The sequence below is a fragment of the Sphaerodactylus townsendi genome, linkage group LG12 (assembly GCF_021028975.2).
Source record: "Sphaerodactylus townsendi isolate TG3544 linkage group LG12, MPM_Stown_v2.3, whole genome shotgun sequence".
Taxonomy (NCBI): Eukaryota; Metazoa; Chordata; class Lepidosauria; order Squamata; family Sphaerodactylidae; genus Sphaerodactylus; species Sphaerodactylus townsendi.
The window spans coordinates 40,146,972-40,164,877 of NC_059436.1; the positions used below are offsets into that span (position 1 = coordinate 40,146,972).

Below are 17,906 nucleotides of genomic sequence, written 5' to 3' on the forward strand. Positions count from 1 at the left end.
TAACCAAATCAGTAATTTTTGGTATAACTGTAAAACTAATCCAAAAAGTTAGTATTCTAAAAATTAAACCCTCATCTGGTTGTAAATATCAAGATTATATCAGCGAGAATGAGTCTTTATGTAGAAAACCATGATTTACATCAAGTCCTACTGACTAGTGATTTAAATCAATTTGATTTAAAGCAAATCCATCTGGTGATATTTACCGTATAAACTCGAGTATAAGCCGACCCGAATTTAAGCTGAGGCACCTAATTTTACCACAAAAAACTGGGAAAACTTATTGACTCGTGTATAAGTCGAAGGTGGGAAATGCAGCAGCTGCTGGTAAATTTCAAAAATAAAAATAGATACCAATAAAATTACATTAATTGAGGCTGATATCAGTAGGTTAAATGTTTTTGAATATTTATTTCAAAGAAAAACATTAAACTAGCTCTGTAAGCAGAAAAGAGGGTCAACAAAAACAATATGGTATCAACAATAACTTTAAATGTACAAAAACCTTAGCTCAATCAGCAACCAAGCTAAAACACAAGAGTTAAAATCCTTCAAAACTGGATTCCTCATCATCTGTATGTCCAAACAGAGCTTCAGCTATAGCTGGTGTGAGGTTATCAGCACAGACTAGGGCACATACAGTTGTATATAAATACCGTATATAGAGTATAAGCCAACCTGAATATAAGCCGAGGGGGGCTTTTTCAGCATAAAAAATGTGCTGAAAAAGTCAGCTTATACACGAGTATATACGGTATGTTTGATTTCGAGCCCTCTGGGGATAGATGAGATAAAAGGTCTGCCTAAACTTATATGGCAGCTTGGAAGGGCATTTGCTGCAGTTCACGCCCTTGGCTCACCTGCTCCCACAAGAAATGGAGGACCGCTCCAGAGGACCCTGCAATCTTTTATATTCCTTTTAACCTTCCTCTGGAAGGCTTAGAGGAGCATGAAAGGCATGTTCTACTCATTTCTCTGGAAATGGATGCTGATGCATGAGAAGGAATATTTATGGAACAGGACTGGTTGCACTCTTGCCTAGTGCACCTCCCCCAAATTGAGCCAGCCCTGGACAGCAGGGGTACCCCAAAAAGCCTCAGAAGAGGTCATGATATACAGAGTGGTAGGATCGTGTGGATGGTGGCAGCAGGCATGGAGCATGGTGTAGCAGTTAAGAACAGGTGAATTTTAATCAGGAGAACTGGGTTTGATTCCACATTCCTCCCTATGAGTGATGAACTAGGCTTGTTTCCTCCATATGAAGCCTGCTGGGTGACCTTGGGCTAGTCACAATTCTCTCTGAACTCTCTCAGCCCCACCTGCCTCAAAAGGTGTCTGTTGTGGGGAGAGGAAGGAAAAGAAGTTTGTAAGCTTGCTTTGAAGCTCCTTACGATTGAGAAAAGAAGAAAAACAGTAGTTGGATTTATATCTCCTCTTTCTCTTCTGTAAGGAAAGGGCTTACAAACTCCTTGCCCTTCCCCCCTCACAACAAACACCCTGTGAGGTAGGTGGGGCTGAGAGAGCTCAGAAGAACTGTGACTAGCCCAAGGTCACCCAGCTGGCATGTGTGGGAGTGCACAGGCTATTCTGAATTCCCCAGATAAGTGGCAGAACAGGGAATCAAACCCGGTTCCTCCAGATTAGAGTACACCTGCTCTTAACCACTATGCCACTGCTGCTCCTCAGGTTTCAAAGCAAGAGACAAACATGGGTGGCTTATCACTACCTTCCTCTGGGTTGTGATGCTGATATTCCAAATTACTCCTCCTCCTCTTCTCCTGTTGTCATCTTCTTTTTCTTCGTACCCTCAGACTGTTAGGGTCTGATAGAGAAAGACCGGCATAAGCAAGAAGCCTGTTTAGAAGTGTGCCTGCTGTGTCTAACTTTTAACACTGAGGCAGCAGGAAGTCTTCGGGTCTTTTTAATGAGCCAAATGTCCCAGCTCCTCCTATCTGGAAATGTACCTTGATCCCTACAGGACCCAGGAAACGTTCATGGTTTCTTCACAACAATAGCTTGTGCTGAAAGGATCCCTCTTTAGCAAACTGCGTTCTTGGCTAAAGTAAACATTGGCTTACGTGTCAAGACTGCGGCAAGCAACCAGCTGGAATGCACCCCTCTCTACATATGGTATGCTGTGACGTCATCTTCATACCGTCCGGACATGCTTATTTCTTTCTCTGTGATGAGGTTCCTGTGACAGAGAAAATACATTCCTAGTTCAAGATCCTGGCTTACATTCTTCCTAAGCCAAGTTATGGTGCAAGCAATGGCGTATCTGCCCGCGGAAAAGCTTCCACAGCAAAGTGAAGATTTGAATTTGGTTCTTTTAGATCCCAGTCTAGTGCACTGACCACCAGGGCCGGATGAGGGGGAACTGCACCCAGGGCACGTGTGCGCCCCGCACCCCGGCCATACCTCCGCCACACCCCACAACGCCCACACACTGGCACAAAACTCTTAGAAGTTTTAAAACCATACTTCCCTGGTTAATACTTAAAAGGACCCCATTAGTTGATGTGCAGTATTTATTAGCCCACTCTTATTTCTTTACAAACAAATATATATGTAAGCGCAAATAATGTTTTTATTTATTCATTTCCTTTTCCTCTCTTGATATTCCACTGCCACCAGGAATTTAATTCCCAGCAACCCTTTTAAACGTTCTTCTACAGTAGCATGTCCGAGTTTTACAGCAGCTTCGAAGGGCTACATCGTCACGAGGAAATTACTAGTGTGGGATTCCAGGTTACCATTAACAAAATAAAAACAAATTATTTATATATGTTCTTTGGCTTAAACGTTTCAAGAAATAACTTGTAATAAATGAAACAGAGGCAACAACTGAGGTGACTTTTGTTTTACCGGTAGATCAATTCCTTCTCTTCCTCTCTTCCTTCATATCATATATATATGATAGTATTGGGATCTGACTAATTTTCTGCTGAACAAGATTAATACTTAGAAGGACCCCTTGATTTATGGCATTTATCGGCCACAATCTCCTAAAGGTGCTTGAAGTGTTTGACAATAAAAGATCAGAAGATAAAACAAGAACAGCCATATAGCATCCACAAAATTGCACTGCAAAACAGTGTAGCGCAACAGCAAATTAAGAGATGCGATTAAAAAGGCACTTCGGCAAGCTGCCACTGACGCGTCAAGCACAACCTCCTTGACCAAGTTCTAAATTACGCTTATGTGTAGAGCATCATGCAGCCCAATCATGTGTCTGCTCACCCACAAGCATGCAATTCCATGTACACTTCTATGGGAGCAAACAATTTCTAAGAGGGCTCTTGGAAGCTGTGCCTCTTGCTTCCTTGAACAGCCATGGGAAAGGCACATGCAGTTGAAAAGCTGCTGTTGATTTCCACCTAGTGGCCAAATGGGGTGTTAGGCAGACTAGCTTAATACAATCTCTGTTGTAGGATTGGGAATCCATCAAGGCTCTGTTTTTCCTGCTGTCTTTAAATATGGTGCTTCCGAATTAGATCTATAGGCAATGGACTGGAATAAAGGGAACTGACCATCTACTGGGACAAGATAACAAATGGGACGTACTGCTGATGATTTTGCCTTTCAGCTTAATGTCTACAGGGGATACTCCCTTTTTAGATTAGGGTTTGGCTGTGTAAAGGAGGGTTATATGAATGAGTGCCAGTGTTTGCTTAAGCATGGATCCTCAAGAGTTTGGGCTCTGCGTGATGCTCTTTCTTTTATACGAGTGTCCATTTTGCATTTTGTGCAAACTTGATTTCTGGATCTCCAACGTGCAGGCCTCACTGTTTTATGGCAAGGGTGCTGATTTATGCACTGCAATTCCTCCATATTTTCAAAAGTTGCTGAATGAACTTGAGGTTGCCTTCCCGTTAGCCCACCCAGTCTACTTTGGTCTGCTCTGACGGGCAGGGACTCTTTGAGATCTCAGGAAGAGAAAGACCTTTCTTGATACCTGCTACCTGCTGCCTGCTTCTTGTGATCATGTGGACCAGAGGTCTTCAAACTATGGCCCTCCAGATGTTCATGGACTACAATTCCCATCAGCCCCTGCCAGCATGGCCAAGTGGTAGGGCTCATGGGAATTGTAGTCTCTGAACATCTGGAGGGCCATAGTTTGAAGACCCCTGAACAGGCGGCTGCCTTCTGCGAAACTTGTGCTGTGCCTCTGAACCACAGGTGCTTCCTATTCATTCTGGGGAAACCAGTTGCCTGTTCCTTACACCCTGATGGGAAACTTTGTCCCTGGATCACAGTGGGGCTTCTAGCTATCCATCTTGAAGAAATCCTTCTTAAGTCAATGACGTGGGGTGCCAGGGTGTCCTGGCACAGTCCAGAAGACTCTGGGTCTGCTAATTTCACAAAGTCCTTGCTTGTCACCCTGTATGATGTACTCTAGAATGCACCAAATGTTGCTGTGGCTGCAGGCAAGCACGAGGCAGCGGGCTCAAAGCATTTGGCCTGACCACTTGATCTGTTTCACAGTTTGGCCTTGGAGGGGGCCTGCTGAAATACTGAGGCTGGAATTGGCATTGTTGATATGTTATAGTAGAGTCTCTGTGTGTATTTCTGCCCTTCTTTCATATGAATCCAACCCCGTTAGTCTGCATACCCTGAACTGCAAATGAATGAGCTTTTCTTCCAATGTACAGAACATCCTACCTTGGCATTTCAAGGCGTCGGCTATAACACTTTGGCCCTGCTTATGGTATGCTTGTGGTGTGTTTGTATATGGACACGTGTTCGTTTCCTATCCCAGGGAGAACGGGTTCCCGATACTTACAGTTGCTATGAAGAATATCGCTGTGGATGGGTAGACACCACCGTGATCTTGTCTGAAAATGGGCAAAGAGCTAGTTCTAATTTGGCAATCTGCCTACATAGGCTACTGGTTCATCTCCATCCCTGTCTCTGTTTTCACAGGGTTCCTGACAGCCGGCGAGCATACCTTTCCCTTCCAGTTCCTGCTGCCAGGTATGGAGGAGTTTCTTCTGCTTGGCAAATGAGGCCGAGATCAGGGCTGGTAATTGTACCTCGATGTCAGACTCCCTGTTGATTTAATGCCTCTCCCTCCCCTTTTGGGTATCCAGAGATGATAAACGCAGGTTCTTTCCACGCAAACACATTTTTTAAAAGTATTTCAATCACGGGTTATGCAGACATCAGGTTCAAAGGCCTCTCAAACAGGTGGAACTTTGCTTTTAAAACCTGTGAAAAGTTGCAACGAAATATTAAGAAATACACAGATCAATTAAAACCAGCCCTAACTGTATATTCCAGGGGTCTACAACCTGCGGCTTTTCAGATGTTCATGGACTACATTTCCAATTGGCCATGCTGGCAGGGGCTGATGGGATTTGTAGTCCATGAACATCTGAAGAGCTGCAGGTTGCAGACCCCTGGTACTATATTCTCTAAGCCTGGCCTTCCTCACAGTGGGATGATGCTCTGGAGTTCTAACTGGGGTTCCTTGGAGCAAGGGGATATGAAGACTGAGGGCCAGAATGGTGTTCTAGTTAAAGGGCTGCACTGAAGCTGGGGAGACCTGGGTTCAAATCCGCATTCAGTCCATGAGGCTCAACGGTTGACCTCAGGCTGTTACTTCTTAAGCACCAGTGGGGTAGTGGTTAAGAGCAGGTGCATTCTGATCTGGAGGAACCGGGTTTGATTCCCCACTCTGCCGTTTCAGCTGTGGAGGCTTATCTGGGGAATTCAGATTAGCCTGTGCACTCCAACACACGCCAGCTGGGTGACCTTGGGCTAGTCACAGTTCTTCTGAGCTCTCTCAGCCCCACCTACCTCACAGGGCGTTTGTTGTGGGGAGGGGAAGGAGATTGTCAGTCCCTTTGAGTCTCCTTACAGGAGAGAAAAGGGGAATATAAATCCAACTCTTCTTCTTCTTTCTTTTTAACCTACCTCACAGGGCTGGTGCAAGAGAGAGAACCATGCGTGCCCCCCACTCCCCGAGTTATTTGAAGAAAAGAGAGGATAAAAGTCAAATATATAAATAGCGCAGAACCCATGACTGAATTTTCTGTCGATACAGAGAAGTGAAACTTTGATTCAGAACATGTCCTCTTCTAGCACACAGGGCTGCATTTTTTTGGTGTCTTGGCTTTCTGCCCATCTCCCCTTTTCTTTCTTTGGAACCAGCTTCAGCCCCGACGTCCTTCGAAGGGCCCTTTGGGAAAGTCACGCACCAGATCAAAGCTGTGATAGAAACCCCGAGATTCTCCAAAAGTCACAAGTGCAGCAAGGTTTTCTATGTCCTTTGCCCGCTGAACCTGAATGAGATCCCTGAAATTGAGGTACAGCGGGGGGGGGGGGGGGGGCAGAGCGGGAAGTGGGGAATGCATGTGCTTGTCTTCAACTTGCTTTGGTGATGCTTGGTCTCCCTTTAACGGGAACAGTACAGGGGCAAAGGAGTCCACTCCTTCCCCAACCTAAGGACATAAGAACTAGCCTGCTGGATCAGACCAGAGTCCATCTAGTCCAGCACTCTGCTACTCGCAGTGGCCCACCAGGTGCCTTTGGGAGCTCACCTGCAGGATGGGAAAGCAGTGGCCTGCTGCTGCTGCTGCTGCTCCCGAGCACCTGGTCTGCTAAGGCATTTGCGATACTGATCCATTTTCTCCAGCTTTGCGACTCCCTGCGCCTGCTGTTTCAAGCTAAAAGACACATTTGGGAGATCCAGTCATGGATGCTCAGTGCAGTGTGTATTTTGGTCCTAATATAAATGTATAGCCGGCATAACCTACAAGCAGGACAAACTCAAAAAGTTATAAACCCAAGGTTACCACAATACAAAATGCAAAAGTGCAGGCACAGTGTGACAGTGAACAATATCTAGCTGACTTCAGCTTTGCAGAGAGAATGTACTCCAGGCAGTTGCCAGAGAGACGCTGTGTAAAAGAAATAAAAAGTAAAAGGAATCTTTTGTTCAGCTAGAGGTGTTGGAAGTCTTTCCGATGAAATTAGCGCAAAAAGCCGGTATGCTGGATCTCTGTGGACCCTCTGACTGCTTATCTGGCCTTGGAAGCAATCATTCTGCATTTGCTATGAAGGACTTTGAAATTGTGCATAAGGGCACTAGGAATCCTTTGGCAAGTGAAGGCAAATAAACACCGTTCCGGATGGGGATTTTCCCCAGATGTGCAGTGGGACTTGGAAGCGTCCTCGGGACTTGGAAGCATCAAGGAAGACAGCATCATGCCCAATTTGCCTCCTGCATTCTCCCCCTCCCTTTGAGCCAGATTAAAAACAAATCCATTTTAATCTGGCTCGGAGGGGAGACTGCAGGGAAGGTGCAGGCAAAGGATCCACTCACAGTCATTGTGGGGCAGAGCTAAACTCTACGTTTCTTCTCCCCTTTTAACAGTACCTTTTCCTTTCCCTGCTGAGCTATGTCGTAAGTTCTCAGCAGGGTTTTATGGGAAAAGGAAAAGGAGAAGAGGGTTTCCAGAGTGCAGGGTGTGCATGCTGAAAATTCCTGTTATGGATGTTGTGGTTTTTCTGTGTTATATGACCATGTTCCAATAGTATTTTCTGGGTTATATGGCCGTATTCCAGTAGTATTTTCTGGGTTATATAGCTGTGTTCCAGTAGTATTTTCTGGGTTATATGGCCATATTCCAGTAGTATTTTCTGGGTTATATGACCATGTTCCAGTAGTATTTTCTGAGTTATATGGCCGTGTTCCAGTAGTATTTTCTGGATTATATGGCCGTGTTCCAGTAGTATTTTCTGGGTTATATAGCTGTGTTCCAGTAGTATTTTCTGAGTTATATGGCCATGTTCCAGTAGTATTTTCTGGATTATATGGCCGTGTTCCAGTAGTATTTTCTGGGTTATATAGCTGTGTTCCAGCAGTATTTTCTGGGTTATATGGCCATGTTCCAGTAGTATTTTCTGGGTTATATAGCTATGTTCCAGTAGTATTTTCTGGGTTATATGGCCGTATTCCAGTAGTATTTTCTGGGCTATATGACTGTGTTCCAGTAGTATTTTCTGGGTTATATAGCTGTGTTCCAGCAGTATTTTCTGGGTTACATGGCCATAATCCAGTAGTATTTTCTGGGTTATATGGCTGCGTTCCAGTAGTATTTTCTGGGTTATATGGCCGTATTCCAGTAGTATTTTCTCCTGATGCATGCAGGCAAAAAATTATAATTCTGGAACATGGCCATACAACCCAGAAAACCCACAACATCCTAGTGATTCCAGCCATGAAAGCCTTCGACAATTCCTGTTATGTCTGTGCTTTTTGTACAGGTGTGGTGGAGAAAAAAGGGAGGAGATGGGGGAGGAACAGCAGAGAATGCAACAGGGATGGATATGTGTTGATGCTATTCCTGACCTGAGGCTTTGGCACACCTTCATACCTACATGGCAGAAGGCGCTAAAGGCCCAGAATCCTAGAATCTCAAGACTAATGTAGACCACAGGCGTCTCTTTGATTCCTGACTGCTCTCATCCTTGCATGCCTTCCCTGCAGCAACTGAACACGGCGTCAGTCACAAAGAAGTTCAACTACAAGCTCGTGAAAAGTGGCAACGTGATTGTGACGGCAACTACGGACCTCAAGGGCTACGTGGTGGGGCAGGTCATCCATCTGCGAACAGACATTGAGAATAAATCTGGCCGTGACACAGGTACCATTGTGGCCAGTCTCATCCAGGTAAGGCAGGCTGAGCCTGGGGCCTTTTGCATAGGCGCTAGGTGTGCTACCATTACCCAAAGCATTACAGTTTTGCAAAGAGGAATGTGAATCCAAGATGTCTTTACTCATAGCTTACAAGTTTAGCTCCATTTTTGTACCAGTTCCAGATAGCCAATAGCTTTCTAGCTTTCTTTGCTTTCTAGCACAGCTTGGGACTATTCCTGGGCATCACCTGTGTGGCTTCCCTAATTTGCCCACTTCAATATTCCATGGGTAGGTCTCAGCCCGGCAGTCCAGTGTTAACCCTTAAGCTACTGAATGAGACCTTGTGTATGAGACACACCTTTTCTGAGATAGCTGCTCCCTCCAGTTCAGTGATCTATTCCCAACAGCAGCCAGCTGTGTCTGGAAAACTCTTAAGTTGGTCATGAAGATCAGTAGAATCCTTTTTGGTCTCCCAGCATAAGATACTCTGAGCGATACTGTGCCTGAATATGGAGGTTCCAATTGGTTACCTAATAGCTTCTAGTGTGCTAGTCCTGGAATATTTTTGTCCTACAGGGGAAAATGGAAGGGCTCCTAGAGTTCCCATTCAGAAATAAAGGATTGTGGATGTAGAAGAGGTTGTTCTGTTGTGTAACTCACATTTTTGTGGCCTGTTTGGAACCAGCAGATAGGTCAGGGATACATATGAAACAGCAGGGAGGAAGTAATTTTGGTGAGGGTTTCATCCCTATCGTTTTTTTGTCTTTGGTCCTGCCAGCCAATTTTTTAAAAATAATTTTTATTTTATCAACAAAGAGTTACAGAAAAGAAAAAGGAAGTTAAACATAAAAAATGAATAAACATGGGCAAATTTAATAATGATGATAATAAATTTGAGGGGTGATTATGTTAAACGGATCTACATATATAATCTTATATAGTTCATGGTCACATTAATAAAAATAGCTTAACATTAGGTAACACTGGATAGGAACAATGTTAATCATTAATCACTAAGCAATCTAGCTATTTCTTGCTTTATTCTCATTGATTTTTTTTAAAAAAATTATTAGATACATATAATTTTGTATATATAAAAAGAAAACAATGTTATGATAGTTCATGAAGTTCTTGCTGTAGTCAAGGTATTGAAATTAAATTTATTCTTAAAATTGTGAGTGTGTGTGCGCACATAAAAGATAAGATATGCATTATTCTTAAGTACAGGTTGAATGACCATATAAATAAGTCTTCACGTTATATAATACTTAAAACAGAACTCCCATTTCTCTTTAAATTCGTGTTCTGGTCATCTGTTTACAAAGTAAGTCAGTTTAGCCATATGGAAGTACTCTCTCATTTTCCCAATTTTCTTGATTCAGACACCTCTCCATTTTCCAGTGGGATGCAACTGTAACTTGCTACTGTTAATAAACACAGGAATAGTTCTTGTTGTTTTGTTGGTAAGGATTTTTTTGGAAAAATGCCCAACAGCATAATTTTGGGGTCCATTTGAAATTTAATCTTCAATATTTTCTGCATTTCTGAATTATTACCCAGATTTTTGATGTTATCCAAGTCATTTGTAGATTGTGTGTTTCGCAGCCGGACACTTCAAAAGGTCTTTCATACAATACAGCGTATATAGTAATTCTTCTTTACAGCCTTCCTTTCCATCTCATAAGATTTCATAACCATTTTATCAGAAGCTCTTGCAGCTTCATTGCGAGTACGCCACGAAACTCACTTCAGTTATCTAAGCTCTTATTTCTTCAATCTGAACCCCTGAATAAACCAAGGCAAAAAAGGATGTCTTGGGACGATTTCATCAATGGCTTCAGACAGATGGTCAGCCGGACACTTCAGTGGTGGCTTTCTTGAGCACTTGGGACCAATAACGGGTGGATTCTGTAAGCAGAATGAAGTTATTCTTTTTTGCCTCTCTTTGTTCCTTTGCAGAAAGTTGCTTATAAATCCAAGCGGTGGATTTATGACCTAAGGACCATCGCAGAGGTGGAAGGCTCAGCTGTGAAGGCATGGAAACACGCCGAGTGGAAGGAGCAGATCCTTGTGCCAGCTCTACCACAGTCCATTCTGCAGGGCTGCAGTCTTATCCACATTGATTACTACATCCAGGTTAGGCCGCTGTCCTGCCTAGAGTTGTTACGGCTTGCTGCCAGGTCTCAGCCTGCGGCCACCCTGTCTGAGATGCCAAAGCAATTCATGGCTGCCATAGCCAGCAAGTCTGCTTCTCTAAGACTTTCTGACAGCAGCCCCAGCAAGTGAGCTCTTGGGGACCACACAGGTAGCTTCCTGTGTGGAGTCAGCAAGCCCCATTTATCCCAACCCAAACATGTTACTTGAAGAGACCGAGCCCGTCGCCACATGCAAAACTCTGTACACAAATCCACAATAAGCAGTGACACAGAGGAGCCGGTATGGGATAGTGGTTAAGAGCAGCAGACTCTGCTCTGGGGAGCCAGGTTTGTTTCCCTGCTCCTACATATGAAGCCTACAGAGTGACCTTGGGCTAGTCACCGTTCTCTCAGAACTCTCTCAGTCCCACCTACCTCACAAGGGGTCAGTTGTGGGAAGAGGAAGGAGTTTCTCTCCTTTCAGGAGAGAACAGTGGGAAATAAATCCAAATTCTTCTTCTCCTCTTCTGTATGCATAAAAGATAAGCCATCATGGTTTAACTGGTTTTGGAGCATTTTCCAGGCTGTGTGGCCATGGTCTGGTGGACCACATAGCCCGGAAAACCCACCAGAACCAGTTGAATCCGGCCGTGAAAGCCTTCGACAATACATCATGATTTACTTTGTCTTTCTCCACCCCCACTTCTCCATTTCTTTAGGTTTCCCTGAAGTCCCCAGACGTTTCTGTCACTCTCCCCATTTATATCGGCAACATTGCTGTGAACAGAATTCCTCTAAGCCCATCCCGGTCGGCTCCCCACATTGTCTCGTCGGTGGTTCCCACTGCCCCCCCGGAAGACGAAGAGGCTGCCAGCGGCTGCCACCGAATGGACAACGTCTCAATTCCCACCAAAAGCCACTCTCAGCAGCAGCCCTTCAGTTACGCGCCAGGCTTGAACTTCCAAGAGGCCAGGCTGGACTCTGAGCAGACGGGCTCCCCCAACCATCCCACGCTTTGCCTGTCGACAGGAGCGACTGTCCCTTATTACTCTGAGGGCACAGTTGTCCCGGTCCCCACGGCCAATTCCCTCATCTTGCCTCCGGAGTACAGCACTTGGGGATATCCGTACGGTAAGTGCCCCCCCTTCCCCCCGCCCAGTCTCAGTGGGAAACTGTCCAGGGCTTGTAACTTGGCGATGGAGCTCACCCCCTCCGTTTCTTTAGGTTGCTCTGAAGGCTCCCGAAACGTGTGTTGCTGTCCCCATACATGTCGGCAACATTGCTGTCACCAGAATACCTGTAATTCCACCCCCACCGGTTCCCCTCAATCCCTTGCCAGTGTTTGTGAGTGTGCTATCAGAAGACAAGGATGCAGGATTTCTCCTTTGTATGAAGAAGGCCCCAGATCTAACCTTTGGCATCTCCACATAAAGGCTTAGCAGGTTTGGGCCCAACTCAAGACCCCCGGAGAGCCCCCGCTAGTGAGAATGGTGAGATGGCTGCGCTAGTGGTCTCAGTGTTTTAAGACAACTTTGGTCCCCTGGTGTCAGGTGAAAAAATGGTTGCAGGCTGCTGTAAGACAGCTGGTTCAAAGCAGAAGTTTCTTAGAACATAGTGAGTAAAACTTCTGTTCCCTGGGTTAGCGGGAAAGGAGGGAGAAACTAGCTTGCTCTGCGCTCCTTTTCTCTCCCTAATTTCTCTTTTTTTGCTCTCTTTTTCAGAAGCGCCACCTTCCTACGAACAAAGTTGCAGTAGTGCTAACTCTAGCCAGAGCAATGGCAATTAGGCTCTGGATTCGAATCCCTCTGGCTTAACGCTGGTTGGAGAACAGCATACAAGCATTGCCCAGGCAGAGTAGTTTCCACCAAGGCTCTGGTCTGCCACTCGCCTGCTCCATGGAGAATGCTTTGCACAGCCATCTCGGTCCTCACACTGTACAGTTCACCATTTTACCTGCTGCTTTACTTTCAGAGCACCTGTGATGCCTTACCTGACGTGTTACTAAGTCATCTTGTATGAATGGAGTGTGGATCATGTGTGTATATGTTGTGTGTGTATATATGTGTGTGTGTGTGTGTGTGTGTGCGCGCACGCGCGCGCATATGTATATTTTTGAGGGCCGCTCTTTATCTGCTGTGTGCAAGTTGGAAGGCATTTAGTGAGTTCTGATTTTTTTAAAAAATCTTTTAAGGGACTAATCCATTTTTGTTCATCTCTGTTTCCTCTGCATGCCCATTGAAACAGCCAAGTTGGCTCTAAAATGGTAGGTCATTTTATAGAGAGCAGCAGCAATGGAGAGCGGCAGGGTACCAGTAGCTGACATTCCCATAGCGAGGAGCAACGGTGGGATTTCTCCTGCAGGGAGGTGAAAAATGAAAAATATTGACTTGACAGGAGCGTTGCCTGAATATTGTTAAAGTTGCACAGCAATCTGCCACAGAGCTTGCAAAACAGCAAGAAGTCTCTGAAAGATCTAAGATAGGGAATATGTATTTTTTCCTCCAGGGGCAGGTAGATGGTTCAGCAATTTAGGAAGATGGATGTTAACTTTTTTTATAGTGTTGAGACAGCGTGGCCTCTCTCCCTGCCCACGGCTGCTTGTGGTGGGCGGCCCTGGTCAGATTCAAAATGCCTCTCTGGGCTTCCTCTCTAAGTGCCTGGAGAAATTGCTGTTTACTGCTTCTCCCACAAAAATCACCACGGCTTCAAGCAGGCTGGAAATTGCCGACAATCAAGGTTCTGTGCTAATTCTACCTCTGACTTCTCTCCCAAGGAGTAAACCTGGACACGGAGCGGAAGGGGACTTTATTTAGAATAACGAGAAAAAAGCCTCCTTTTGTAAAATGGAGATCTGATAATTCTTTCCTCTTACTCCAGGAAGACCCCCCCAAATGCACTCTGTCTTGCGCGTAATGCCCTCTCTGTGCCAAACACGCCTGCTGTTTACGTCCCTGGTGATTCCTGGTTGAACGTGAATGGCTGGCCACTTCTCTGGCTGCTTCCTGGAACAGCACCTTCCAAATTGAGCTGGTGTGTTCCAGAGGCACCAGTGCCCCAAAGCTGATTTCAAGACTCTGATCTTAGCTGGCTGGCTTAAGCACGGCCTGCTCCCATTCAGAGCTTGTTCCGGTGACGCTGTTGACCTAATTTTGACATTGGAACTCCAGGCCTGGCATTCGGCCTTCAGTGAACTGCTTGTGTGCATATATGTGGGGTAAAACTGGATTGGTGCCACACTGCTATGCAATTGGATTATCTGTTCTCTCCCCTCCACACACGCACACACACACACATACACATTCAGTTTTCCTGATGTCCTGATAAGTGGACAGGTACCTACAACAGCTTTTTCGGGGCAAATGTGACATCAGGATTCTGATCACGGGGCTCCAGCACGGTGTGATTTGGCCCAGAGAATCAGCGCCTTGTTTGACTGGCTGACCTCTTGCGGTCAGCTTCTCCTCTTCGTCCTTGTGAACAGAGACCCACATTTTGACACTTTTCTGCACCAACTGTTTATAAAGATGACCGATTCGCTCTCTTATCTTTTTTTTTTTGGTCTGTGTGTCTTTTTTGATCAACTTGTTTTAATGTTGAAATTTCAAACACGAATTTTAATGTATTTAATAAATTATTCTGACAAAATTAGAACGATGTTTGAGATTTTGGGGTGGGTGGGGGGTTGGTTTATTTTTTTGCTGATTTGATCAAATCCTACCTCCCAAAGCTCTGGAGACATTGGCTCATTCCGCACATGCAGAATAATGCACTTTCAAACTTCTTTCAGTGCTCTTTGAAGCTGTGCGGAATAGCAACATCCACTTTCAAACAGTTGTGAAAGTGGTTTGAAAACGCATTATTTTGCATGTGCGGAAGGGGCCAGAGTTCTTTCTAGGGTGTCTGCTAACATTTATTTTATATCACTAAAAATGGTTTTCTGTCTCTACTGTCACACTATGGAGACTCTGTGGTGTGGTGAGTAGAGTATCCAGCTAAATTAGTCTGGTCTGAGTTCAATTTCACACTCAGTTGCAAAAGTTTCCTTTTGATCACTCGCTTAGACTAAACTTTCTGTCTAAGTTGTTGTAAAGTTAGAAAACACTGTTCCCTGCCATGATAAATCTCACTCTAAAAGAATAGAACAGTTCATTAATTTACAGATTAAAAAAGAGAGAGGATAAAATTGATCCACCTAGTTTTATAGCAGCAGGAAAAAAACTAACACAGTGCCTGGGGAAATCTGAGCAAGCCAAGGTAAGAGACAGTAACCACTAAAAAAACCCCCAAAGACAACTACACTGAAAATAACTGCATGGTTACATCTGAGCCATGTAGGAGAAGCTGTTCTACAGTTTTACTGCTACCCCCAAAAAGCACCTCTCCCCTATCACCAAGCAGTACATTTTGGTTGGTTTAGGAGCAAGGGTAGGTGGATGCCCCACAATACTGTTGTATTCATCATAGTTGCAGTCCCTAGAACAACTTTGCTAAGTAGTTCAGTATTATTCCTGCGTTGCAAAAACCTGGGGGTGGGTTGCTGAGGCTTGTGGTTGGCTGGCGTAAGGCTACATGGTAAATAGCCTTATGCCAGAGGCCTATCTCTTGGTTTCTAACCCAGAGGCCTATCTCTTGGTTTCTAAACACCCTTTCCAAGCAGTTATTCTGAGGAATGTCTCAGAAAGTCATGTCTGAGATTGCAGGGTTAACTTCAACCGGGAGATCTCCTGTGGCTCAGCTCATTCCTGTTGAGGCATTAAAACTCTTCCAGTTTTCAACATATTCCTGGGGTACTTTGGAGCGCACCACCACAGAAGCACTGACTACCTTGATTTTTTCAGGGAAGAATCTTTCTATTGAAAGACACCCATACTGCAGCAGTCCCTTGTCAATTCCCTTCTGCAAAAGCAACTTCCCTTGCCAATTTCACTTGCTCTCAACTGGAGGCACAACGTATCTTCACCTTGAGGTGACATCATTTATTGGAATAAAATGGACAAAACTGATACAATCTGCCTGGTGGTGTGCCTGTATGCCCTTCCCTTACATCCAGTGGTGGGATCCAAAAAATTTAGTAACAGGTTCCCATGGTGGTGGGATTCAAACTGTGGCATAGCGCCAATGGGGCTGGTGGGGCACGACGGGGGCGTGGCCGGACATTCCTGGGTGGGGCTGTGGCAAGGACGCAGCCGCTGTGCCGGTCCTTGGGCAGGAAACGAATGCACGCAGGCGCAGGCTCCACGCACACCGGTGACCTCCTGCTAGACTGCTTCAAGTTCTGCGCGCTACTGCTGAGAGGAGGGGCGTAACTAAGGCAAAAATCACCAATTAGTAACCCCCTCTTGGCACACACAAATAATTAGAAACCTACTCTCGGGAACCTGTGAGAACTTGCTGGATCCCACCTCTGCTTACATCACTAACGTGATATGACAAAGAGAAAAAATAATAATTCGTTTTGAAAACAGGATGAAGGGGGAAGAGAAAATGGCTGAAGAGAAAGATTGTTCCGTGTTAAGTGTTGGAAGAGAAGGACTTTAAGCTGTTTCCTGCCTCAACAACAGAGGCGGTTTTACTAGTAAGCCGCTTGCTAAATAGGGAACTAGGGATAAGACTACATTTTGAGCAGTAGTGTGTGGAATAAAGCTGGAGAAACAATTGGACAGGAATAGAGGTGTGCACAAAGATGTATCAGAAAATATTTCCCAGGCACAAGGTTTGACCACTGGGAAAATCTGTGGTCAGCTGTACATGTGGAAAAGGCCGCTGTCTATAAATAGTCAAGGCAGATTATATTTCAGTTACAAACTGCACAAATCTGAAACAGAAGTAATCCAGTCCACTCGAATATATTTGCATTTGAGGCTTCATACCATATTTTTAAAATTGTGCGTGTTCCCTTGGGGGATAACCAGCTCTAGATTTGACAGTCTGATCTCTGCCTCATGAAAGCTTATGCTACAGTCAACCACTGACCTTTTAAGACTGTTATAACGCTGATAAGGAAAGGTTTGGATCTGAGAATTTCATCAAAAATCTTGGCTGCTGGAAAACTGTAGGTGTATGGCCCTTCTCCCCTTCCCTCACCCATCACAGAGCTTTTTGCCAACCTTTTCCAAACAGGCTGTTGACTAGAGATTTGTGAGTGTTAAAATGACAATGACAACTCCATAGGGGATTTGGAGAATGCTTCCTGGCTGGCTTGCAGCTCTTCACTTTCCTGTCTGCGGCCAGCCAGTTAGACAGTCAGATCTATGTTAATCACTGTTTACGTAAGACTGAACTCATAGACTGCCGGACATCTGAGAAACTGAGCTGTGACTCTCCAAAACTCATACCCTGAAAATCTTGTTGATCTGTCTGGTGTTACTGAAAAAAATCTAAGGCAGCCTATCAGGTGCTGCTGGACAAATCTAGCTTCTCTACTTCTCTACTAGACCAACATGGCTCTGAAACAGAGGACATCTGTCGAAGAAGCACACTTGAATCTAGACTTTTATATCCCACACCTGTAATTTTTCATGGAGGTCTGCTCATAGTCCTTAATTTCTCACCCCTCTGATTCTTAACCAAACACACACGGCAAAACCTTTATTAGGCATAAGTTAAAATCTCTACAAACAATAATTCTGTGCATAAGTACAAAAATGGTCTAATATCCAAGTTGTAATAAAATATTATATATACAAAACATCGAATATATGATATATTGTTTAACGTCAGACAATTAAAATCCATTTACATTAGGGAACGGCTCACGTTTGTCATTTTATTAAATCACATGTAAGCCCATGTATTTGTAACTTATATAACTACCTAAGCTCAGGTTTTTGGTAACATTTGTTGTTTATTACTTCTGCTAAGAAAGTTGCGACCTTAAGGGTTATTTCAGGGGATCGATCATTTAGTAAATAAGATACTATGTATGTTACAGGTAGGCTAGGTTTTGTTTTAAGAAGCGGAGTAATATAAATACTACGTAGAGAAGAATAGAACTGACAGTTTAGAAGAATATGCTGGATTGAATCCACTTCATTTAATGGGCATGGACACCTTCTCTATGAGATTGGTATGCCTTGATATCGTCCTTCCATCACTTTAGAGGGGAAGGAGTTAAGCCTAGCCAGCAT

The 17,906-nt window shown here is 44.5% G+C and overlaps 1 protein-coding gene across 4 annotated transcripts in view; it reads left to right on the forward strand.

The window, feature by feature from the left end:
* Nucleotides 1-14,430, forward strand: part of ARRDC1 (arrestin domain containing 1) — a 71,935-nt gene extending 57,505 nt beyond the window's left edge. Inside the window, exons 3-8 of one of the 4 annotated variants that reach the window (XR_007245952.1) lie at nt 4,924-4,974; nt 6,154-6,308; nt 8,495-8,677; nt 10,604-10,780; nt 11,499-12,269; nt 12,501-14,430. Coding sequence is in view for 3 of the 4 variants with exons in the window: in XM_048513335.1 (XP_048369292.1) it covers nt 4,924-4,974; nt 6,154-6,308; nt 8,495-8,677; nt 10,604-10,780; nt 11,499-12,218 (1,286 nt within the window). In the remaining variant the exon portion in view is untranslated. Of the gene's footprint in view, nt 1-4,923; nt 4,975-6,153; nt 6,309-8,494; nt 8,678-10,603; nt 10,781-11,498 lie in introns of all 4 variants that reach the window. The other 3 variants (XM_048513336.1, XM_048513337.1, XM_048513335.1) reach the window with 3 other exon arrangements.
* Nucleotides 14,431-17,906: the final 3,476 nt, after the last annotated feature.